The sequence below is a fragment of the Theropithecus gelada genome, chromosome 3, assembly GCF_003255815.1.
Source record: "Theropithecus gelada isolate Dixy chromosome 3, Tgel_1.0, whole genome shotgun sequence".
NCBI lineage: Eukaryota > Metazoa > Chordata > Mammalia > Primates > Cercopithecidae > Theropithecus > Theropithecus gelada.
In genome coordinates, this window is record NC_037670.1 from 69247619 (window position 1) to 69272638 (window position 25020).

Consider the following 25020-nt stretch of genomic DNA (forward strand, 5'->3'; position numbering starts at 1 on the left):
GGAAATAAGAATGGAATCCTTTATATTCAAGTTGCTCTATGTTACACTTTCTTTTTTAATCTAGAATCTCAGGCTAAGTCTCCCTACTTCAGCCCAGATTTCTGTTTGGTACTTAACCTCAGGCAGGGACCCGCTTTCCTTTCCTTCCTCACTCAAGTAATTTCAGCCCTCACTCTGTCCATAATGAGTCACTGATCACCTCTCTCTCTCCTCTGTTTCCATCAGGGAGTGAACCAATATTTTAAATTTTCACTCAAGAACAGAGCTGTCGGGCAAGTCCTGGGTAGGGTAAAGTTATATGATGTGATTTTTTTTTTTTTAATCTTTTTGGTTTTAAGGAGTGAAAAGTTTAATAGGCAAGAAGGAAGGAAGAAGAAAACAGCTCCCCTGTACAAAGATAAAGGGAGGGGGCTATTTGAACAAAGAGAAAACGGTGTGTGCGGCAGAAAAGTGTCTGCTTATATGAGGAGGCTGGAGGAGGTGGTGCCTGATTTGTCAAGGGATTGGTTTGACCAGGCATGTCACTCACGTAGCTCGCGGAAAAAACTGGCCCTCCCACCCTAGCTTTTTAATATGCAAATGCAGGGTGCCATGATGCTCTACACACATGGGGATATGTGGGGGCGGCCATGTTGCCAGGCACCTGTGAGCAAGGGCAAGAAGTCGGCAGGAATCAAATGTTTGGGTGGACCCAGTTTCTGATGGCCTGCATTTGCATATCAATGACTTGGCTCTAAGAGCTGAGGCTTTCTTGCTAGACAAGAAGTGTTTCTGGAGCTGCTTTAAAGGAAATGAAAACTTCCCCAAGGACCCCTTTTCCTATCTGCCTGAAATAATTTCTTAATCAACTCCTATAACATTCCCCACTGTGGAGATGTCACCGTCAAGGGGTTTTGGGCGATGACTCTTTCTGGCTATTTCCTGCTGAAAAGGGGCATCGAATGGGGAACAGCAGCTAGGGCTTCTCCTGGGGTTGATCTAAGGGTCCTTGGAAGAATGGCATGTCCATGTGTGGTTCAGTTTGCAGCACTGTTTGGAGTTTGATTGCTTCTAGGTGAGAGGAAACAATTCAAGTTACAGTATTGAGTATACAGGGTCAAAATATTAATACGAGACATAAGCTTTCTGTCCAATATTTCAGTTAGAAGGTGCTACTGTGTATAACCCTACGGCAAATAGTACAGTGAGTATAGCAATTCCCACAAGTGTGGTATAGTAGATAATTTTAATCTAAAATTTTACTTGCCAAGATATAGAATTTCCCTTTGGGGGTTTTCCTTGCTTTTATTTTCCAAACAAAGAAACCTTAGGGTTATGGGCACCCTACTCACTTTCATTACCTGGCAGAATTTGCAGGATAATTGCCCAGAACTAGCGTAGTGATCCAGATTTTTATGTTACCCATCTCTTCTTGTTTCTTCCAAGCTGTAGGAGATCGCCACTTGATTCACAGGAATAAGCAGGGTTAGTCTAAAATGTAGGCAAAAAGCTTTAAAACAATTAGTGAGACTAGGATTTAATGACAAATTTACGATAAGCTTTGGAGCACAATTTCTCTCTCCAGCCCTCATTTTTGGTAAAAACAAATTATGATAGGATCGTGTTTGTTGTTTGTAGAATAAACTTTAGTCTTATACTTCGCTTGATTATTTGCATAAAGTGCAGCAAGAATGGTTATTTGTACATAGGCCTTTTGGATTGGCTTTGATGGAACTCTGTTCCACAAGGAATCTCAGAAAAGACCTTTAAAACTGAGTCCAGCCATGAGTTTGTATCCTCAGAATACCTGTGAGTTGGGTGATCCTGTCCTCTTGAGGTCCCAAGATAAACTTGGAGCTCCTGGACCTGTTAGAAAGTGACATTCTTTACTGATAACAGGTTAAGATCCCTGTTCAGGGACTGTGTAGACAAGGTATGAGGCCAGTACTCCCCAAGGGGCTTTTATTGGCTCTGCATGTCAAGCTTGATTCCTTAAAGGGAAACACACCCTTTCAGTCAAAGCCTTGGTAAAATAGCCAGTTTTTCCAATTGTGTCCTGTTGACAAAGAAAAATGGATTCTTATTGCACGATGCAAACAACTATATTGCCATAAGATAAGAGTACTCACAGATAGTTTCCAAATTCTGGAGGAACCAGGCAGAGAAAAACAAACATGCTCCAAATATTGTTCACAGGAGTATACCTTATTCAATTATTAAAGGCCATAAATAGTTCCAAATTAGTTTTCTTGACTCTGAAAAACAAAACAAAGATCAGCAGTATTTCAAACAAAAGTTTGAAAAGCTTGCTTTAACATTCTGATTTCAGTCCATTAATTAGCTCTTGTTTTGCTTGGTATTTGTGAACATGTCAGTTCTTTGAGTCCTGCACGTTCTTTCTCTATTCCAATGTTAACAATCTTCAAGGCTATTAAAAATCCACATTTGAGAACATCTGTTAAAGTTCTTAATATAGCTTGATTGTAAACCATCTTTTGAGAAGGAACAAAGTAAGACAATTGTCTGTGAATGACAAAATTTCCAGGATACAGTTAAAAACATGACTGATAAGTTTATCTTCGTGGTTTACAATAACTTTACCCTTAATTATGGTTGATAGCATGTACTTAGACATTAGAATTTTAGAAATCCCATACAATTTTGGAACATATATTAGGATTACTCACCAAAATAGAACTTAAGGAAGATTGGACATCATTTTGGCAATCTCATGTGACTAAACATGTCAAATAATCTTGTTTACCTCTTTTCTGAATGTTTCAGGGACCCCCTGAACCATCCAAAAAGTCAGGCATCAGGAAGGACAATTTTGAAACTTGAAGTTTGATTTTGGGAGGCCTGTTAAATGTTAGAGGTTTAGAACATTTGATGTTAGGAAATAGAATTCTAGATTACCAAATGATGACTCAAAAGGCAAAAACCTTTCATTAGCCTTTACCATGACATGGAAATCCTGTTCAAAGCCAAAGTTTACCCTTGCATTAATTTATTAATGTTAACCCCAATTTGTTTCAGTGAAACTTTATAGATCATTGCGTCTAATCATAACCAATTTGACTGTTGAAATTTTTACAGACCTTTTATAACGCTTTTACTGAAGGGCAGATTAGTATCTTAAGACCTGCTTGCCATGCTTTTTTTTTTTTTTTTGAGATGTAGTCTCGCTCTGTTGCCCAGGCTGGAGTGCAGTGGCTGGATCTCAGCTCACTGCAAGCTCCGCCTCCCGGGTTTACGCCATTCTCCTGCCTCAGCCTCCTGAGTAGCTGGGACTACAGGCGCCCGCCACCTCGCCCGGCTAGTTTTTTGTATTTTTTAGTAGAGACGGGGTTTCACCGTGTTAGTCAGGATGGTCTCGATCTCCTGACCTCGTGATCCGCCCGTCTCGGCCTCCCAAAGTACTGGGATTACAGGCTTGAGCCACCGCGCCCAGCCTGCCGTGCTTTTATTTCAGTGTCTAATTTATGAAAAGACCATATAATACCCTTTTGAGTTTAATTAATGTTCACTGTTAACTTCTAGCAACTTTTATTTTTGGTGAAAAATATGGTTAGTAAGCAGTTTTAATTATATACTAGGTGTGGATCCTAGGACCCAGAGAGAAGTGCAGATAAAGTTTGACTTTTCACCATCCAACTCTATATGTCCCAGCTTTACCTATCTATAAAGCAGGCAGTATACAATTTTGGAACATTTGGCAAACCTAGTATCTAGGTTGTATGATTTAGACCACCTGTTTGCATTTTGACGACACTTGCATTTTACCAATAATCCTTAAGACTATTTTTGTTTTTTGAAGTCACATGAACTAAAAAATACTTGATTTAAGTGCATATTTTTCTTTAAGCCAATCAGAGCTCTTTTTATAGACATTACACACAACGCATGTATAGCAACACAAACATACAGAAGATTGAGCACTTGTTAAGATTTTTCATTTGCTAGTTTCTTAATTGGATTACTGGCTTCAGGGTGGAGTCCTTGGAGAAACAAGGCCAGGTAGCATACATTTTTTAGGGCCTAATAAGCAGGTATAGCTGAAGGCAAAGACAGGTCCCTAAAATTAAGGGTGCCGTTTTTTACTGGATCTTGGGTCCAGTATAAACAGTGTAGTGCTTCTACCATGCTCTTCATTGCAAGGCAACCCAAAGCCAATTGGCTTATTTTGTAATTAGCCCATGTGATGGTTATTTTTATGTGTCAGTTTTAGTATAAGTATATAACTTAAAGAAGATTGGAGATCTTAAGTGGCTAAAAGATGTCCAGATGGCTGGTTAAACACAATTTCTGGAGGTATCTGTGAGGGTATTTTCAGAAGAGATTAGCATTTGAGATTAGCATTTGAATCAGTAGACTGAAGATCTCCCTCACCAGTGAGGTGGGTATCATGCAACACATTGAGGGCCCCAAAAGAATGAAAAGGCAAAAGAAAGGACAAATTTACTCTGTGATATGATTTGGCTCTGTGTCCCCACCCAAATCTCATTTTGAATTGTAATCCCCACGTGTGGAGGGAGGGAGGTGATTGGATCATGGGGACAGTTTCCTTCATGCCGTTCTTGTGGTACTGAGGGAGTTCTCAGGCGATCTGGTGGTTTTATAAATGGCTTTCCCCTGCGCTTTTCACTTTGTCTCCTGCCTGCCGCCGTGTAAGAGGTGCCTGCTTCCCCTTCTGCCATGATTGGAAGTTCCCTGAGGCCTCCCCAGCCATGTGGAACTGTGAGTCAACTAAAACTCATTTGTTTATAATTACTCAGTCTCAGATGGTATCTTTATAGCAGTGTGAGAACGAATTAATACACTCTGCTTGAGCTGGGTTTCGCAGAACTCTTCTCAAGTTCTGTGAAACTACACATCTGAGTAGGGCGGTGCTTTTGTATTTTTTCCTGAAAAGTACAGAAGAGTGATATATGTGAATGTTTACCTAAGCAATACCTTTCCTGTTTATAGCAGAAGGAGCCACTGTATTTTCTTTAAAGCATGGAATAGTAATGATTTATTTTCCTCACAGCTGCAGATCCTTGGATTAATAGTTGTTTTTCTTCAATTTTGATGCTCTATACTGCTTGTTAAATACTGTGTATAATTTGGGATGTTGAGCAGTATGTTTTGTGATCTCATATCAGGTTTAGATTGAAAGCTCAAATCTTTTCAGGAAAATGTCTGTTTTTTCTCATTTTATTGAAGTTGTAGTTCACAGTAGTAATAACGGTGTATATTATAGTGGATGAAATTTTTTTCCCCCCCCAAAAGCCATTAATGTGTAAAACACCTAGCTCTGGGCCACTGTGCCAGGAGGTGCTTAGTACAAATTCGTTTCTTCTTTCTTTTCTTGTTTCTGGATCATGGAGCAATTTCATGTAAGAATGGAATAAATTTCACCTCTCAGAAGAATATTTTGAAATGAGCAATTTTCCTGTTTGACTACACAGACATCTAGTATGCTTGCATAAAAGGAAAAGTCATATGAGAACATCTGAATTTAGAAGTACTTGAAAGTAAAAGACTGAAGACATAAAGGAAATGTTAGCAGGATGATAAATGTCCATTGATTTAAACTGACAGGAGCTCTGTTCTGCTTGATAGCGTATTCTTATAGGGAAAGCTGATCCTAGCTGATGGCTAGCTCTGGAGCAGGCTTGTTGAAGCTGTTCATAAATTTATTTATTTATTTTTTAGAGACAGTATCTCACTCTGTCACCCAGGCTGGAGTATGGTGGCATGATTATGATTCACCGCAGCTTGAACCCCTGGGCTCAAGTGACCCTCCCACTTTAGGCCCCCAAGTAGCTTGCATGAGAGCAGTGTGCCACCTGTTCATAAATTTAGAACAATATTTAGTGTCAAGTTAGTGATTTTTCTAAGGGCGGAACAGGGATTTCTACAAGGTGAGCATGCTTCTGTAATCACCACACAGGTCAGGAAATAAAACGTTATTTATATTCCATATTTCTTTATGCAATGTCTAGACACTATTTTCATATTCCCCAGAGGTAACTACTGTCCTGATTGAAAACACCATAGATTTGGACCGGGTGCGGTGGCTCACACCTGTAATCCCAGCACTTTGGGAGGCCGAGGCAGGCAGATCACAAGGTCAGGAGATCGAGACCATCCTGGCTAAAATGGTGAAACCCCATCTCTACTAAAAATACAAAAAATTAGCCAGGCATGATGGTGGGCGCCTGTAGTCCCAACTACTCGGGAGGCTGAGGCAGGAGAATGACTTGAACCTGGAAGGCGGAGCTTGCAGTGAGCCGAGATTGTGCCACTGCACTCCAGCCTGGGAGACAGAGCAAGACTCTGTCTCAAAAAAACAAAACAAAACATAGATTTTATGTGATTTAAAAATATATGGACACAGTATTATTTAGCCTAAAAAAGGAAGAGAATTTGGTCACCTTGATACTATGCTAAGTGAAATAAGCCATAACAAAAAGACAAATAATGAAGCTGGGTGTGGTGGCACATGCCTGTAATCCCAGCCACTTGGAAGACTGAGGCAGGAGGATTGCTTGAACCTAGAAATTAGAGGCTGTAGTATGCCATGATCACAGCAGTTAATAGCTATTACAATCCAGCCTGGGCAATATTAGCAAGACCCTCTCGCTCATTCCCTGTCTCTCTCTAAAGACAAATACTTAATGATTGCATTTTATTTTTAATTTATTTTTTGAGACAGGGTCTCACTGTGTCATCCAGGCTGGAGTAAAGTGGCACGATCTTGGCTCACTGCAACCTCTGCCTCCTGGGCTTAAGGGATTCTCCATTTTTCTCTTTTTAGTAGAGATGGAATTTCACCATGTTGCCCAGACTGGTCTCAAACTCCTGAGCTCAAGCCATCTGCCTGCCTTGGCTGCGCAAAGTGTTGGGATTACAGGTGTGGCCACTGTGCCTGGCCTAAATGATTCCATTTAAATGAGGTATCTAAAAGTAGTAAAATTCATAGAAAGTATTAATAGAATGGTAGTTGCCAGGGCTTGGGGGATGGGGAAATGGAGAGTTAATGTTCAATGGATTTTTAGGGTTTTGTTTGTTTGTTTTTGAGAGAGGGTCTTCCTATATGTCGCAGAGGCTGGAGTGGAGTGGCATGATCATGGTTCATTGTAGTCTCGAACTCTTGGGCTCAAGTGATCCTCTTGCCCTGCCTCAGCCTGCTCAGTAGCTGGGACCACAGGCATGAGCCTGTAAGTTTTTGTCTTTAATTTTTGATACAGTAAATGTGTTGAAATGCAGTTATCGCAGATATCAAGAATTAGTATAAATCTAAGTAATTAAGGCAGAGTGGTATTGTCACAAGGATTGACAAATATATCAGTGGCATAGACTAGACTTGTATTAGGCTGTTTTTATTTTGCTCTAAAGGAATACCTGAGTAATTTATAAAGAAAAGAGGTTTAATTGGCTTACGCTTCTGGAGGCTGCACAAGTGTGGTGCCGGTATCTGCTCAGCTTCTGAGGGGGAGCTTCTGAGGGGGGCCTCAGGGAGCTTTTACTCATGGCAGAAGGTGAAGTGGGACCAGGCATATCACATGGCAAGAGCAGGAGCAAGAGAGAGGGCTAGAGGAGGTGCCACATACTTCAAACAACCAGATCTCGCAAGAACTCACTCACTATTGTGAAGACAGCACCAAGAGGATGGTGCCCACCCATTCCTGAGAAATCCACCCCAGTCATCCAGTCACTTCCCACCAGGCCCCACCTCCAACATTGGGGATTACATTTAAACATGAGATTTTGGGGGACAAATACCCAAACTATATCAAGACTTTGGAAACAGGTCCACACTGGTATGACACTTGATTTATGACAAAAATAGTAATAACAGAGCAGTTGAGATAGGCCTGGGTTTTGAGAGCTTGGGTCTCTTGGTTCCTTGGAGAAGCAATTCTCAAATATTTTGGTGTCAGGGCCCCTTTACATTCTGTTGTTTATGTGGGTTCTATCTATTGCTATTACTGTATTAGAAATTAAAACTGAGAACTTAAAAAATATTCATTTTGAGAAAATAAACCTAGGTAACATTAACATAAATGGTATATCTTTATGAAAATTTTAAGATTTAGTGACAATGACATTGTTTTACATTGTTTCAAAAATTCTTTAATGTCTGCCTTGATAGAAGACCAATGTACCTGCTTCTGCATTCAATCTGATGCAATATAGTTTTTTGGTTGAAATATATGAAAATAGGCTGGGTGTGGTGGCTCACTCCTGTAATCTCAGCACTTTGGGAGACTGAGGTGGGTGGATCACGAGGTCAGGAGTTCAAGACCAGCTGGCCAACATAGTGAAACCCCATCTCTACTAAAAATACAAAAAAATTTAGCTGGTTGTGGTGTCAGGTGCCTGTAGTCCCAGCTATTTGGGAGGCTGAGGCAGGAAAGTTGCTTTAACCCGAGAGGCAGAGGTTGCAGTGAGCCAAGATCACGCCACTGCACTCCAGCCTGGGTGACACAGTGAGACTCTGTCTCAAAACAAAAAAAGAAATATGAAAATAATCTGTCCTCAAATAGATGCGTAGTTGGAAAAGGGAGGAGCATGTTCATAGTTTTTTCATGTTAATAGTCTTTTCACATAATTGTAGATCTTCTTTGATACCACACCAAAACTTGGCAAGTGGTAATTTTTTTTTTTTTTTGAGACGGAGTCTTGCTCTGTCGCCCAGGCTGGAGTGCAGTGGCGCAATCTCAGCTCACACTGCAAGCTCCGCCTCCCAGGTTCACCCCATTCTCCTGCCTCAGCTTCCCGAGTAGCTGGGACTACAGGCGCCCACCACCACGCCTGGATGATTTTTTGTATTTTTGATAGAGACGGGGTTTCACCGTGTTAGCCAGGATGGTCTCGATCTCCTGACCTTGTGATCTGCCCGCCTCGGCCTCCCAAAGTGCTGGGATTACAGGCGTGAACCACTCTGCCTGAGCTGGAAAGGTCTGTTTCTTAGTAGAATCCCACTCTTTACCTACCACAAATCTAGTAACATCCTGTTAGATTAATGCCACAAACATTTTGTTGAGTTCCTATTCTATGTGTTAGATATGAGGCATTCCAAAATGGAAAACCCAATCCTAGCCTTAAAATAGTTAAATGTCTGTTGAGAATTAGATAATTTAACACCCATAGCATACTGAAGTAACTATTGTGAAAGTGTAGATGAAAGAAAAATTAAGTTTGCCTTGGTAAGCCAAGGATCTCTTCTAACATTATAATTAGCATTTGAGCTGAGACTTAAAGGGTGGTTAGGGTTGCCAGGGTGGACAGGAAGTACCAGGGCCTGTGGCACTTACCATGTTCTGCTCAGTGTAACTCAGGAGCGTGGTTGGGTTTAAGAATGTGGTGAGGAAACTGGGCAGTAGGGCCATGTAATGCAAAGAAGCTTAGATTTTATTCAGAATAGGATGGGGAGCCATTGAAGAATGTGATACAATCAGTTTTCTGTATTAGAAGGAGTCTAGACTAGAGAGGAATGAGGACAAAGGCAGAGCAGTCTTGGTAACCCCTTGGTTGAAAGAGATACTGGGGGCCAAATTAGGGCATTTGGGGGATAAAGATGAGGTGGAAAACATCAAAAGATATTTAGGAAACAGATTGGATGGGTTTGAGGGGGCTTGATTAGATTGGGGGTAATTTAGGTTAGGGGCATAGCCCTGGAGTCAGGCAGACCTGGGCTCAAATCCTGACTCTGTCACTTCTTAAAGGAATGGCTCTGGACAATTAACCCAAATCTCAGCTTCTTCACCTATAAAATAGGGAGAGTAATTCCTGCTTTATAAGACCCTTAAGAAGATTTGATAAGATACATGCAAAGCTCTTGCATGTTGAGTAAACATATGGAAGCTACTTTTGTTTTTGTGAGGATGACTCCCAGGTATCTATCTGATTTAGGCACCTGGGTTGGTTCCATTCACCAAGTAGGGAATGCAGGAAGGGGAGAGCTGGTGTGGAGTGGAGGAGGGTCAAGGCAGGAGCTCACCTGGGGACTTGTGGAAGTATTTACTAGGAATTTCAAGTGCAGAAGGGACACCTGGCCTGGAGATAGAGATGTGGGAATTATTTTAGTAGACCTAGATTCATGCCCTTGAATGAGATGTTCTTGAGTTCAGGGAGCAGGAAAGGGCATATACAGTGTATCAATTTGCTAGGTTCGTCATTAACAAAATAGCACAGACTGGGTGGTTTAAATGTTTAAATGACAGGAATATATTTTCTCACAGGTCTGGAGGTAGAAGTTGAAGATGCAGGTGTCACCAGGTTTGGTTTCTTCTGAGGCCTCTTGCCTTGGCTTGTAGATGCCACCCTCTCCTTTTGTCCTCATGTAGTCTTTTCTCTTTGCGTGTGTGTGTCTGAGTCCAGATTTCTTACTGGATTAAGATGCACCCTGAAAAATCTCATATTAATTTAATTACCTTTTTAAAGACCTTTTTTCCTAATACTGTGATGTTCTGAGGACCTGGGGATTAGGGCTTCAACATATGAATTTTAGGAGGACACAATTCAGCCCCTAACATAGAATGAGGGACTATTTAAAACAGGCAGGGGAGGGGAGAGGACTGTCCAGAGAAGTAGAAGGCAAACATGTGAGTCTGTGAGAATAAAGGGAGGGCTCTAGGGAGGGAAGAGTCAACTGCAAACCTCCCAGATACCTTTTGTAGTCACTGATACCAAATTGTTTTATTTTTTAAATGCTTTCTTTTTCTAAAATGGAGGCTCTTAATAGGAATGCTGAAGTAAATGTTTAATAGGGTTTGCCCTACTCATACTCATTTGCAAAATGGTTATGAATCAGAGTCCATTCTATGAAGTTTTTATGCTAGAAAGTACTGAATACCTTCTTGCTGTGGTTCAAAATCTACAAGAGAATGGCCTTGAAATGTATTTGTTCAAGCAGATGAGATGTCATGACTAATGATTTGGAAATCATGGTTTTCTGTTTAAAACTTTCCACCAAGACTCTTTATCATTACTAAGTTCCAACTGCATGGTAGTTTTGAATGCTTAAATTTTTTTAAGGAGGTTTAAGGATAATATTGATAAATTCAGAAATCACTCTGCTATGCGCCTTGTCCTTCACCCTTTCCCCAGTTTCTGTTAATAATTTTGTCAACACGTCCTGTTAATTCTGCTTCATATCTCAAGTATATTTACTTCTTTGCAGGTCTGCTACTACCAGCTAGTCCAAGCCACCACCAGCTCTGCCATGGAACCTTTTAATTGGACTCCCTCCTTCCATTCTTGTCCTTTCTAGAGAAATCTTAAACGAAAAACAAGTCATACTGTGTCATTGCCTGATTGAAACCCTCAGCATCTTCTCATTACACTTTGAGTAAAATCCAGACTCCCTACCATACCTGCAAAACCTGCACGATGAAGACCCTGCCCTCTTGACTGGCCTCCTCTTCCACACCTCATTCACGGCCTGCTTTCGGCTTCTTGAAGATACGGAGGCTGTGGCTGCCCCAGGGCCTTGGTGTGTTTGGCATGCCCTTCCCCTGGTTTTCAAATGATCCCCCCAGTTTCAACTTAAATGTCACCTTGGCAGAGGTGCCGTTCTTCACTGCCACAGTTAAAATTGCACCTTCTCCCTTTCATATTCTAGTATATGCCATGTGATTTATTTGTTTGCTTATTTTTGAGAGAGTCTTCACATGGCATTTCCCACTTGAATATTTCAAGGTTTTGATAGCACTGGCGAGAGGTAGGAGTGAAGTTAGAGCAGATTTTAGAGGGAGAACAACCTTTACTATGTTATTTGGTCTTAAGAAAGTGCAGTTTAGAAAACAATTCGATTTCATTCAGTATTTGGATTTTATAATTCATTGTGAACATTAGCATATGTTTTATCAGGTGTTTATGCTATATCTTAGTTTCAAGAGGTTTGATTTATTCTCAGATGACATTTTATCACATCTTTGAGCTAATTACTTTTCAGCCGTAACCTTTTTTTTTTTTTTTTTGAGACCGAGTCTAGTTCTGTCACCCAGGCTGGAGTGCAGTGGTGCAATCTTGGCTCACTGCAAGCTCCGCCTCCCATGTTCACGCCATTCTCCTGCCTCAGCCTCCCGAGTACCTGGGATTACAGCTGCCCACCACCATGCTCAGCTAATTTTTTGTATTTTTAGTGGAGACAGGGTTTCACCGTGTTAGCCAAGATAGTCTCGATCTCCCAACCTCGTGATCCACCCGCCTCGGCCTCCCAAAGTGCTGGAATTACAGGCGTGAGCCACTGCGACTGGCCTTCAGTGGTAACTTTTAAAAAATAAATAAATAAATAAAATAGACTTTATTTTTTTATTTTAATTTTTATTTTTTGACACAGAGTCACACTCACTTTGTCGCTCAGGCTGAAGTACAGTGGCACGATCTTGGCTCACTGCAGCCTCTGCCTCTTGTTTTAATTTGCAATTTCCTAATAAACATATAATGTTGAGCATTTTTCATATGCTTATTTGCCTTCTGTATATCTGTGGTGAGATGTTTGTTTAGCTTTTTTGCCCAGTTTTTAAATTAAGTTGTTCATTTTCTTATTGTTGAATTTTACAAGTTCTTTGCATATTTTGGGTAACAATTCTTTTATCAGATGTCTTTAGTAAATATTTTCTCCCAGTCTGTGGCTTTTCTTCTTATTCTCTTAACACCCTGTTTTCTTTTTTTTAAGTACTTATTACTAACTGAAGTGATCTTACTTGTTTACTGTTTGTCTCCTCACACTACAGCACAGGGTAACATCCACAAATGACCTGTTTTGTTCTCTTTTTTATTTCCTGGTTTTGTATGCAGTTGGCAAATATTTGTTGATTGAATGAATGGATAACAACTGTCAACATTTTCAGTTTGTTTTATTCTCATTGAAAATGGCATCAAACTGATTTGACTTCTTCCGTCTTCTAATTTAAAACTTAAATTTCAAATTTTTACTGTAATTTTCAAAATTAGGGATAATGGTTAGCCACTTGCAGTAGTATGAGAGAAATTTCCACTGTGGTTCAGATGAAGTTGATTTAAGATATATAATTGCTAATCTGTACACTTGCTTTGCCCTCTCCAGAGCAGTTCAGATTTACTTTCCAGGAAGTAGTCACAGGACTGGGCAGTGAAAACGGGATGGTTTATGTCAGTCCCACAAAGCTTTATGGGATGGGAGCTACCTACTAGGCACTGGAAGGTCTCGGTATTTACACATATATCGCCACAGATAACACATACACACATGTTGTACCTTGCAAGGTAAAAACTATATTACTCAAATTTTCTGTTCTTGACTGGTTTATTTTATTTTTATTTTATATTTCATTTTATTTCTTTTTGAGATAGGGTCTCACTGTGTTGCCCAGGCTGGTCTTGAACTCCTGGGCTCAAAGAATCCTCTTGCTTCGCACTCCCAAAGTGCTGGGATTACAGGCGTGAGCCACTGTGCCCAGCCTTGACTGCTTTTTTGTTAGCTGGATTTGTTAAACCTGGAAAGCGATCTGTGGTCTCCCTCTCTAGTTCTGTTCTGTTCTTTTTCTTTTCTTTTTTTAAATATTTGTGGTAGTTTTTGGCTTTATCTATTTTGTTATAATGATATTTGCTATGTTATGTTTATAACTACTATATTATTGTTAATCTTTGTCTCAAACACTTTTTGCCTTTTTTTTTTTTTTTTTTTGAGATGGAGTCTCGCTCTGTTACCATGCTGGAGTGCAGTAGCGCAATCTTGGCTCATGCAAACCTCCGCCTCTTGGGTTCAAGCGATTCTCCTGCCTCAGCCTCCCGAGTAGCTGGGACTAGGGCTGCGCCACCATGCCCAGCCAATTTTTATATTTTTAGTAGAGACAGGTTTCACCATGCTGGCCAGGATGGTCTCGATCTCTTGACCTCGTGATCTGCCTGCCTTGGCCTCCCAAAGTGCTGGGATTACAGGCATGAGCCACCATGCCTAGCCTACTTTTTGTCTTAAATTCAACTCTTTGAATATTTCTACCCTCCTCTTGTTTGTTTGAATGTTCCAAGTCTTCTATTTTTAAGTCTTCCTTTGCTTTTTAAATTGCTGCTCTAAAAAGTAACATATTTGAAAGAGGTTTTTAAAAATCCTTTCAGAAGATATTGTAAAAGGCATTTTCATTTTCAATTGCTGCATAACAAATCATGTCAAAATGTAGTAGCTTATAACTAAAATAATTTTATTATCTTTCATGATTCTGTAGGTTGACTTGGATCAGCTGATGGTTCTTTTGCCCCATGGATGTTCTGCTGGTACTGCAGTCATCTGGTAGCCCACTTAAACTAGAATGTCCATGACAGCTCATTCATATGGCTGGTGCCTTGGTAGGGATGACTGGGTTCAGCTGGAATATTGGAACAGTGGGGCATCTCCCTGCCACCCATCTTAGGCCTCTTCCTCACAAAGTGGCTTCTTACATGGTCTTTTTATGTTGCAAGGACCCCACCAGCAGGATAACCATAATTCTTATATAGTGGCTTAGGCTTCCCAAGAGTGCCAAAGTGCAAACTGCCAGGCCTCCTTAAAGTGGAGACATGGAACTGTTCCAGCATCAATTCTGCCTCCTCCTGTTGGTTGAAGCAAGTCATATGGCCAGTCGGATTAATTGGGGGAAGATATAAATATCAGGAGGTGTGGTTCACTGGGGCTGTCTTTACCTACATTTTATGTGTTAATTCTGGAGTTTTTTATTTTTTTTGAGATGGAATCTCACTCTTTCTCTGAGGCTAGAGTGCAGTGGCACAATCTCAGCTCACTGCAAACTCTGACTCCAGGATTCAAATGATTCTTCTGCCTCAGCCTCCTGAGTAACTGGGATTCCAGGCGCCTGCCACCATGCCCAGCTGATGTTATATTTTTAGTAGAGATGGGGGTTTCACCATGTTGGCCAGGCTGGTCTCGAACTCCTGACCTTAAGTGATCTGCCCGCCTCGGCCTCCCAAAGTGCTGGGATTAGAGGCATGAGCCACCACGCCCAGCAATATCTGGAATTTTAGGCTGTATTGTAAATTTAAATATTGTATGTCTTTTTAAAAAAAGTACTAGTACTTGGCAGGAGGATTACTGGAGGCCAGGAATTGAAGACCAGCCTGGGCAACCTAGTGAAATTCTGTCTAAAATACTAAAAATAATTAAAATAATAAAAAGTAAAATAAAAAAGCACTAGATGTTTCTGTTCATTTTATAAGTAAACAATAATTATTTGAATTAAACTAATTTAATTGGTTTCAGTTCATGCTGCTAGTCCTAATATGCTATTATTTTTAAGGAATTTGCCTTTTTTCCCAGTAAGTTACAATATGTTTTCAAATAATGTTTTCAGGATGTCTGTATAGATTATATAGTATCTTGAGTTTGCTCCAAATTTATAATGTCTTCCTCTTCACACAGTTTGGTTGGCCCTTTATTCTCAGGAATTTGTAGTTACAGAGAAACCTAAGGCTACTCCAATATGTCATCATTTGTTGGTATACCTTTTGGGAAAATGGTATGTAAAATTTTACCTGGAGGTGTTGGTGAATGGAACTGGAACATGCTCTACATTTTTGTCTTTTTTCAGGTTTTCTTTTTTTTTTTTTTTTTGAGACGGAGTCTTGCTCTGTCGCCCAGGCTGGAGTGCAGTGGCGCGATCTCGGCTCACTGCAAGCTTCCGCCTCCTAGGTTTACGCCATTCTCCTGCCTCAGCCTCCCGAGTAGCTGGGACTACAGGCGCCCGCCACCTCGCCTGGCTAGTTTTTTGTATTTTTTAGTAGAGACGGAGTTTCAGTGTGTTAGCCAGGATGGTCTCAATCTCCTGACCTCGTGATCCGCCCGTCTCGGCCTCCCAAAGTGCTGGGATTACAGGCATGAGCCACCGCGCCCGGCCCAGGTTTTCTTTTAGTATCATTTTTGTTTTATCTCATCTTCCATTTACTCTAGTTATTTAACACCAGAAGCAATGATCTATTGAATAGATCTTAGTTTCTAAATCTCCACTTGCCATTTTCTTGCTCTTCATTTTTATATTCTTGTTCTTTCATTATACATTTAGATTTTTTTCAGTAACTTCCTGAATATGATTTCATTATGAATTTGGCTTTTTGCTATGTTAATTCTAGTTTGTGAGTTTCCTTGAAATCACTCCTTATTTGAGTTTCTTCCCTTTCCTTCTTTAGTGTGTAGTGTCCTTTTTTTCCATCACATGTGGTTCTTATAGGCAGTCTTTCTACAACCAATTGAGTACCCAAAGCGGTATTTTTTCTCCATATTCTTTTATTTCTTAGAGTGAGTTTGTTATTGCACCGCTGCCAGTCCTGCGTCTCCTTACTGCTGGGTTTACTTAGGATTGTAGTCTCTGAATGGGTATAGAAACAGAGTGGGGTGGGGAAATGACAATGGCTATCTCTGGAAGCAGGATTCATACCAAGTTTGGGCCTGGCCAGCCTGTTTCCTGATTGCTACAAACTGAGAAACTTTGAGCTGGGTGTGGAGAGAGGTGAAGGGCCAAACTGTTTCCCCACATACTTTCTGGCCAGCTGTGCCAGGGTTCATTTGTCCATGGACATGTTTCTCTTTCTCTCTCCACTTACATTGGTGGTTAGTGGAAATTTCCTTAGACTTTTGCAACTTGTTATGGTTCCAAGCAGGCCCTACTTTCTGTCTTGTCTTGTGTGTATCTTTATAGGTATTTTAAGTGGAATTTGTGAAGTCATATCAGGAAATGGTAGCTTGATGCCCTCTTAAACTAAATGGCATCTTCCTTCATCTTATAGTTTATTAATCTTTAAAAAAAATTGTTAATCCCATTGGCACAGGGACCCTCTCTCCAGGCAGTCTTGGTTTCCATGGGATGAGTAACAGACATCTCTGATATTAGGTTGGCACAAAAGTAATTGTGGTTTTCGCCAGTACTTTCAATGGTGAAAACCGCAATTAGTTTTGCGCCAACCTGTAGAAAGGTATTGGACAGCCATTTATTAACATCCTTAGCTCAGCTCAACAAAGGGAGCTTGCCTCGTGATTAAGAATAAAAGGTTACAGGAAGTCTTTCCTCTACAAGCATTCAAGTTATTCCATGATTTCAGAGCCAAAATGAAGTTAAAAAGTCAGCGCTAACATTTGTATGCTTAATTTTTAAAATGCTTAATTTCATAGTCTTTTACTTAAAAAAAAACTTTTATCATGTTTACTCGCATGCTTTTATCATGTTTTTTGGTACTATCCTTTTGTCTCCCTTACCTTACATTTGAGACATTTCATTCTTCAAAAAAGTTTAATCTTCTTTTATTTTGTTTTTGCCATTCATACTTCTTTATCTTAAATGCCAAATTTTTAATCTTTATTTTCGGCCTTTTGGGTTTTGTTTCTTACTCTTTTTCATTTCAATTTATATTGCGTTACTTTTTTTATTTCTATTGTCTTAAGCATAATTCTCTGTACTATCTTTCTGCCGCCTCCCCCAACCCCCTCCACTGTGGCCCTTGACAATTTTTCGATTTTTAAAGGCTGAACGATACGTAATCCGCGGGGTGACAGTAGCAATGAGCCGTGCCCATTCAACAATAGGGAGGAACGATCTTTCCATTTCCTCCCAGTAGTCGCTAAGTGATTTTGTATCTCTTTGTTTTACCTTGTTCCCTTAAATTATAACTTGGAGATACATTGATTAAAACTTTCCCAGTGTAGCAGTGATTTGCTTCTGGCAGATGGAAATGGCTTTTGGACAGCACATCCTACCTGTGTGAAAAGCTGATTGTTCTGAAATCCATGGTCTTGGCTCAGTGGAGAAACCATGGCCTCTGGAGTCAGATGCATGTAATAGTTCTGACAGGGAATAGCTGCATGACCATAAGCAAGTTTCAGAACCTTTCTTAAGGCTTTTTTTTTTAGTTCAGAAAGGCAAAAATAATATCTACCTTTTATGATTGTTTTAAGAAATAGGAATAGTGCATATAAAACATCCTGCATGGTGCCTGGCCCATAGTAGTTACCCAGTTGTAGGACAAGCCAGGCCAGCCATGTTACCCAGAGGAACAGAGGTGAAGTGAATAGGTTATGCTTGGCAAAACGCTGCTTTAGAGGACTCTGGGTGTTAATAGGCCTGCTGGGAATGTCACATGGCCTGTGTTCATAGCCGGGCTTTTGACCCTGCTCCTGCTTCAGCTACCCGTAATGCTGCTTTATGTGCTTTGTTTCCAGTATACCACTGGTTCCCAAGCCCGGCTGCATATTGCGATTACTTGAGAAGGTTAAAAACCACCATTGCCTGGGTCTTGCCCTTGCCGATTCTATTTTAATTGGTCTGGATGTGGCCTGGACATCTGCCTTGTTTGTTTTGAAACAGGGTCTTGCTTTGTCATCCAGGCTGGAGTGCAGTGGCATGGTCTCGGCTCATGGCGACCTCCACCTCCTGGGCTCAAGCCATCCTCCTGCCTCAGCCTCCTGAGTAGCTGGGACCACAGGTGCACGCCACTACACCTGACTAATTTTTGTATTTTTTGTAAAGATTGGGTTCCGCCGTGTTACCCAGGCTGGTCTTGAACTCCTGGGCTCAAGTGATCTTCCTGCCTTGGCCTCCTGAAAGGTGGGGATTACAGGCATGAGCCACCGCACCTGGCCTTTTTTTTTTTAAGCGCTTCCTGTGATTCTGGTGTGCTTCCCAGCTTGAGGTTGCACCACCTGCCTGCTTCCACCCTTCCCTTGTGGGATCCTGTCTATGGCTTGAACTCCCTGGCTGTTCTGTTGATCCCCCTGGTGATGCTTCCTCTGGTCCCAGCTGAAGGGAGGCTGACAGGATCCTCCAGCCTGTGCCAGCTTCAGCGTCTGCCGCATCTGTTTAGCAGACTGTTCTTTGGCTCTAGAAAGGGTTTAGTACTTTGGAAAAGGTTTATAAACTATTTGCCTTTGGAGACCAAAGTCACCCCTTTGTGTATCAGAGCAGAGCTAAGACTGCTTTCCTGAGAGACCCTGGCCAGTGCTTTGTGCCACCTTCCTGTGGCTAACAAGTTCCTTGATGTCCAATACAGATGCAACCCTTGCCTTTTGGCGAACTGTTAAGCAAATAAATCTGCCCTTATTTGGCAACATAGTAGACTGGTTGAACTTGAGTTTATTACAGAGAATGGCACATCACATTTTTAAATTTTCGCCTCTTACTAGAAGACTAGTTCTAAGAGGTAACATTCCTGCAGTTAGCCTGAAATCCATCTCTATTCCTCTACAGTGCCTTTTTGAAATTTTGTTTTTTTGTGAGGTCGGGGAATACTTAACACTCTTCAAAAGGCGGCTGAAGGGGCAGGTAAACTGAAGCTGGTTGAAAAGGAGCTCTTGCTACCCCTGACTCACTCCTGAAGCCATTTCCTGCCCACCACTCGCACCCCAACCCCTTCTTTGACGTGGAAGGGCTCTGGGGAGACTTGGTTGATCCTCACTGCTTAAGCACTCTTGAGTCCTCACTCTTTTGACTGCTTGTAAAATAATTCTTCTGTTTTTTTTGTTTTGTTTTTTTGGTGGTGGGGGAGTATGAATGTGGCTTTCATAGTTGGATGTTATAAAACATAGTCATTTGGTAGTTGGGAACTTTTTATTTTTGTGATCTTGTTTTTAATTCTCAGGATGTTTGCAACACCAGTCACTTGAGAGAATCTCTGAGTCTTGGCGAGGGCTTTCTGAGGCTTCATGTATTCTTAGCAGCTGTTGTCTTCTGACTCAGTGGTTGATTTGCCTTTCCCCACGGACACTCTGGATCTTGTAGCTCCTCAAGCTTCCCTGTCTGCTGAGCAGATAGGAAGCCGTGTCAAATATGTGGCACCTTGAGGAAATGCCTAGTGAATGACAGTATGTCCTATTGTGCTCTAATTTTATTTCAGCCCCATTTCTTTTCTGAATATTATTTTTCATTTATCTTCATTTCCTCATATATCTGTTTTCTTCTCTTCTAAAGTATGTATCTTTGTTAGCTCCATCATCCTTTTTGGAATGAGCAAGTATAAAAATAAGTAAATAAATAAGTAAGACCCATCCTGAATATTTTAAGAAACCACCGTTTTGCAGCACACTTGCTGCCTTGGTCTTAGCTCTGGGCTTTGCTGTCCTCTGGCAGTACTGCTGCATTGTCTTCTCTCCCCGCATCTGCCCACCCGTCTGTCCCAGAGAGATTTTTCTGTAGCCCCTCATCTGCAGAGTCCGACAGCTCAGGGTCGAGGGTCTTTCTTAGCAGTAACCACCCCCTATGCTGCCGCCCCTCCATTTCCGGACCTGTTTCCTGTGGCTCCTCTCCTGTACTTTACACTTCAGCAGTTCTTGTTTCTGCCCACTCTGCCTTTGTTTATCATTTCCTGGATCTGAAGCTGTTCTCCTACTCTTTCACCTTTCTCTTCTCCGTAAACTGTGAAACCTCCACTGATTCCGTGCAGCGGGGTCGACCACTTCCTGAGTGTTACTTCCTCTCTTGGTGCATAAATCTGGTTGCACTAACCGGGCTGCTGCTAGCCCGAAGGCACCTTTGTGCAAATTAGAAAAAGACACCCGCACCTTCTTCAGGATACTTCATAGTACTTCCAACTGTTGGCAAACTGTCTTAATAAAGACAGAAATCTTTGATGTCTCTAATGTGCATGGTGCCCTGCAAGCGTTGTGCAGTGCATAGCTGTGCAGTTGTATGTGATAGATCTATGTTATCATTATTTGTTTAATTGTCTGTATCCCTTCAGGACTAAGGAAAATTCCTTATATCTTGATACTGTTTTTATATTCTTACTGTCTGACCAGATCAGACCCTCAGTAACCGTTTGCTAAACAAAAGAAGGAATGAAGGTACAAATATGTATCTACCTTGTCTGGAAAAATAGCAGGAAAGGCATGCCTGCCAAGGACTTTTACACTGAACAGTAAGAATATATTTTAGCTCAGAGACACTGTTTTCACATTTCAATATTGCTTTAATTAGATATCTTAAAGCTGGTGTACCACAGTGGTTGAAAGAGCAGATGCTGGAGCTAGACTCCATGAGTTTGAATCCCCATTCTACCACTTACTCACTTATTAGTGCACCTTTGGGCATTTTACTTAACCTCTCTGTGCCTCAGTTTACTCATCTGTAAAATGAGGGTGATGATAATAGTTCCTACTTCGAAGGCTTGTGAGAATTAAATGAATTATGTAAAGTGCTTAGAATAGTACAAGACACATAATAGTAAGGTATTAGGTATTATCAATATTGTTAAAAGTGTTAGGTATTATCAATATTGTTGAAGTTCATATATGGGTTTACTGTACTACGGTTTCTTTTTTACTGTGAAGTGCTGTTTTCACTCTGTCATGTACAGCTTTTATTGCTAGCATCTTGCTTCTGAGGGTCCAGCCACCTGCTGATTGGCCCGGTGTTTGTGCTGTGGTCAAAGCAATTGCTGCCTGCGGTTCTCCCTTGTGCACACCGGGTCTTTGGTTGCTGTAACAAAAAGTACATAGGACACAGACAGGAAACCCGTAGGCTTTGTTTTTTCTTCCTAATTTGGCAGAAGGGGGAAAAACCAGGGCCTTTCTCAGACAAGGCTTGTTTTAGAGCTTAAATTTAACTCCTTGTTCATGTTCTAAAGCTTGGGTTGGTAATAAATCTTGGCTGTATGAGACTAGAGAGAATTGGGCTTTAAAAAATGATTTTAATGTAAAATCTTTTCTAATTGCAGGACAACTTGCCTTTGCTGATTTTGAAGAGAGTTGTGCTATGATGTGGCAAAAGGTAACGGAATGTTCCAGGGCCAAGTTCCCCACTAAAACGTGCCAGGGTATTCTTGAGTTAGACAATAGAAGAAAGTCACTCCCTGAATAGTTACGGGCTTCTCCTGGTCTTTAGGGTTCACTTGTGCTTTAACTTCACAGGAGGGATGGGAGGGGCATTTTCTGCATTGTTTCCGGCTTTGTCTTTCTCTCGTGTCTCATGCTGGCGTTGGAAGCTGTAACACTCTGGGAACGTCTGCATAACCCAGTCTGGCTGCCTCACCCTGTTGAGCTCTCTTCAAATTAAGCAAGATCTGACTAATACATTCTTCAGAGATGCTCTGACCATTTTCATTATGAGAACTAAATGGCTTTTCCCAGATCACATTACTGTAATTGACTTTACACTCATTTTGATACTCTTACATATTATAGGGCACTAGCTAGAACTCTCACAGCAGTTGCTGTACATTTGTTTGTGGTTTCAACAGCCTTTTCTTAGTTGAACAAAACAGCATATAAGCAGATAATACAAAGATGATCTAAAATGTCACCCTCCTTCATTTGTTAAATTGATCAAAGCCCTTTATGTACATAAACCTGGATTAAATATTTTAGTATAGAACTGGTCACCTGTAGCCTGATTCACGGGTATGTTTAGTTACTAGTTCTCAGAAAGAATGTCTCCCTGAGGAACTTCCTCCAACAGGGTTTCTGTGGATTCCTTTACATTCAAGTTTTCAGAAATGATGGGTAGACAGTTAGTTGTTACTCTGTGTTCTGGAAGGTGGAGAAGCAGATGGTGAGAATGTGTTCCAGCCAGCAAAGGAACTCGCATTATACCTAACTTTTCTGCACTGCGTTACCTCTGACCCCTTTAGGACACATCAGAGGCTTTGTTTTGTGAAAGGAGCACAATTAAAATCTAAGGTTAAATCTTCAAGTAGGGACACAGACACGGAGTTTTTTCCTTTATCTAAAACCGGGATTTCCATGTCTGTCCAAAATCTCTATTCGTTTTGGAGAAATGTCAGCAAAGACAGACAGGAATTTACCTAAATCTCACTTAGGGTTGGGATGTGCTGATGGTCAAAGCAAACTGAAAACCCACAGAAATAATTTGATTCACAAATGCATTTTGTTAGCAATTTTAAAAAATTGGTTGTCAGCATTTAGAATCCAGGCAGTTTCACATTAAAAAAAAAAAAATCAGATTTCTGACCCCTCTTGAAAAATGGAAAGATCCATTGAGACTGGGGCCACACAGCCACAGTCAGCGGGAGCCAGGTTGAAGCTGTCTTCTTGGCTGGGCCTTACGTCCTTGTCTTTGCAGTGTCTGCTGTCTTTTATGTGACCTGTTTGGCTCTGTGGGCATTTGAATTGTGACCCCTCTCCTGTCCTTTCCTGTCCTACTCCTATAGCCCACGTCCTACTGTTTTATGGTCAGGTATCTTACACTTTTCAGAAAGCCTCAGGCCGCTGTGAGCAGTGGTTATGGCCACCAGGAAGGAGGAGAGTTGGCTCCAGGGAGTCCACTGCTGCCCCCAGCCCCACCCAGGCCTTCAGGGGACAGGAGCTAAAGCCAGGGTGGATGTGGTGTGCTGTATTTGCTGAGCTGGCATCCCTCCATCTGTTCATTCAGCCTGAAAGTCATAACCAAGGTTTCCTCATCCCAAGGGTGGGGCATTTTTCAAAATACGAAAGAAAGGAGCCAGTGACAGCTCCAGCCCATTTGCAGGCTTATAAGGACCAGCCATTGCCACAAAGGATAAGCTTCCTGTTTACCAGTTGGCCTGAGACAAAGTGGTTGTGCTTCCTGGCCACGCGGGGCTTGGCACACAGTCTGGGCTCTGTCTGTCAGAATGGTGGGCTGAATGCTTGCTCTGTGCTGGGCCGGCTGGGGGCGGCAGGGCCCCCACAGCATGGGTCCTGGACATGGGCCACTCTCGAGAGGGCACCCTCAGAAGGGCACTCAGTTTGGCTCCAGAACCAACCCTGGCATTTGGAAAGGAAGCAAATGAGGGAGGGCGGTCTGGCCTCCTTGCTGACTTCCTTAATGCTTCTTTCCTTGAGGGGCCCACGCCAGGCAAATCCCCTTGGCACAAAACAGGGAATCCTACAATAAATTTGTATCTTTTGTTTTTAAGTATCCAGGAAGCAGGCAGTCAGTTCCTCTGGGAATAAAGGTCCTTTTCGGCGGTGTGTTCGGTGCTGGGAGCTTTGCCCTTGTGTATTACCTCATACAAAGTAAGTATCCTGCAAGCCGCCTGCGGCCTGACTTCCTCCTAGCAATCCTGCTCCTGCTCCTGCTCCTCCATCAGAGGAAATACTTGAGATGCTTTCTTTAGATTAGAGAAGGAGGAGAGGGTGATTTTAAAGGCTAGTCCACCATTTCATTGGCTGTAGCTTCCTCTGTATCCTGTAATCTCAGTTTTTCCAGGAGCAACGAGTACAAATAAAAGGACCAGGACTCATTTGCATAAGAAGCCTAGCAAAGCATGATGGGCTTTCAGTCCAGTGCACACACAGTGGCTCCATCAAGATTCTGAGATTATATAAAGAAAGGACAGAGGGAAGGGGAATACCAGATGGTTCACAGGTGGGGAAAGCTGTGAGTATGCGTCCAGTGTTGTCAGCCTTTGTTGCACTTTCATTCTCTGCTGTTGATTTAATGGAGGAGGGACCACAAGCAAGGGACTCTGACAGGGGCAGAAAATAAAAGCAGAGACCACGATGGCAAAATCCTGACACATGCAGCTTCCAGCCCCACTGCACTCAAATTTGAATTTGTAAAGACAGGCCACAATTACTGTCAGCAGCCAGGACATTTAAGGTCATTTTAATGCTACTGGTGGCAAAGCAGCAGCAGTTTTTTCCAGACTGACTTTTTTAAGGCCCCTTTATCCCCACCCAGCTTGGCTCTTCATCCACTCTGCAACATTTTCACTTCTTCCCAGGATGTGAGTGTCACCAGCAGACAAGCAAACAGGCTCCAGTGTACTCTGCAGCCTTTCGGCACCTTCCTGCAGAGTTGGTGGAGTTGCTGAGTCTGGAGGGGGCTTGAGATGAGCATTCCCAGGAATGATTCAGACTGAATAATTTGGCCTCCTCTTCCCTCTGCCAAAGGACAGGGGCAGGACATGAGAGGAATGGGTGCATTTTTGGGTCAGGGTTCAGCCTTCTGGTGTGACAGCCTTTCTCCCTTAGGAGGCTGCTAAGTTGGTGAGACCTGGGCACTGCAGCCGACTGCCTGGGTTGAATGGTTGAATCTTGGCTCCAGCTCTTGACCAGCTATGTGGCCTTATGGGGGAGTCCGTCACCTTTCTGGGCGTTAGTTACCTTATTGG

At 41.8% G+C, this 25020-nt stretch overlaps 1 protein-coding gene across 10 annotated transcripts in view; it reads left to right on the forward strand.

The window, feature by feature from the left end:
* Positions 1-25020, forward strand: part of LOC112620440 (cytochrome c oxidase assembly factor 1 homolog) — a 124300-nt gene that overhangs the window by 60835 nt on the left and 38445 nt on the right. For 2 of the 10 annotated variants that reach the window (XR_003118528.1, XM_025379031.1), the window contains exons 2-4: positions 4652-4716; positions 21643-21695; positions 23821-23920. Coding sequence is in view for 8 of the 10 variants with exons in the window: in XM_025379031.1 (XP_025234816.1) it covers positions 21681-21695; positions 23821-23920 (115 nt within the window). In the remaining 2 variants the exon portion in view is untranslated. Of the gene's footprint in view, positions 1-4651; positions 4717-14180; positions 14302-19526; positions 19793-21642; positions 21696-23453; positions 23539-23820; positions 23921-25020 lie in introns of those variants that run through there. The other 8 variants (XR_003118527.1, XM_025379026.1, XM_025379028.1 and 5 more) reach the window with 7 other exon arrangements.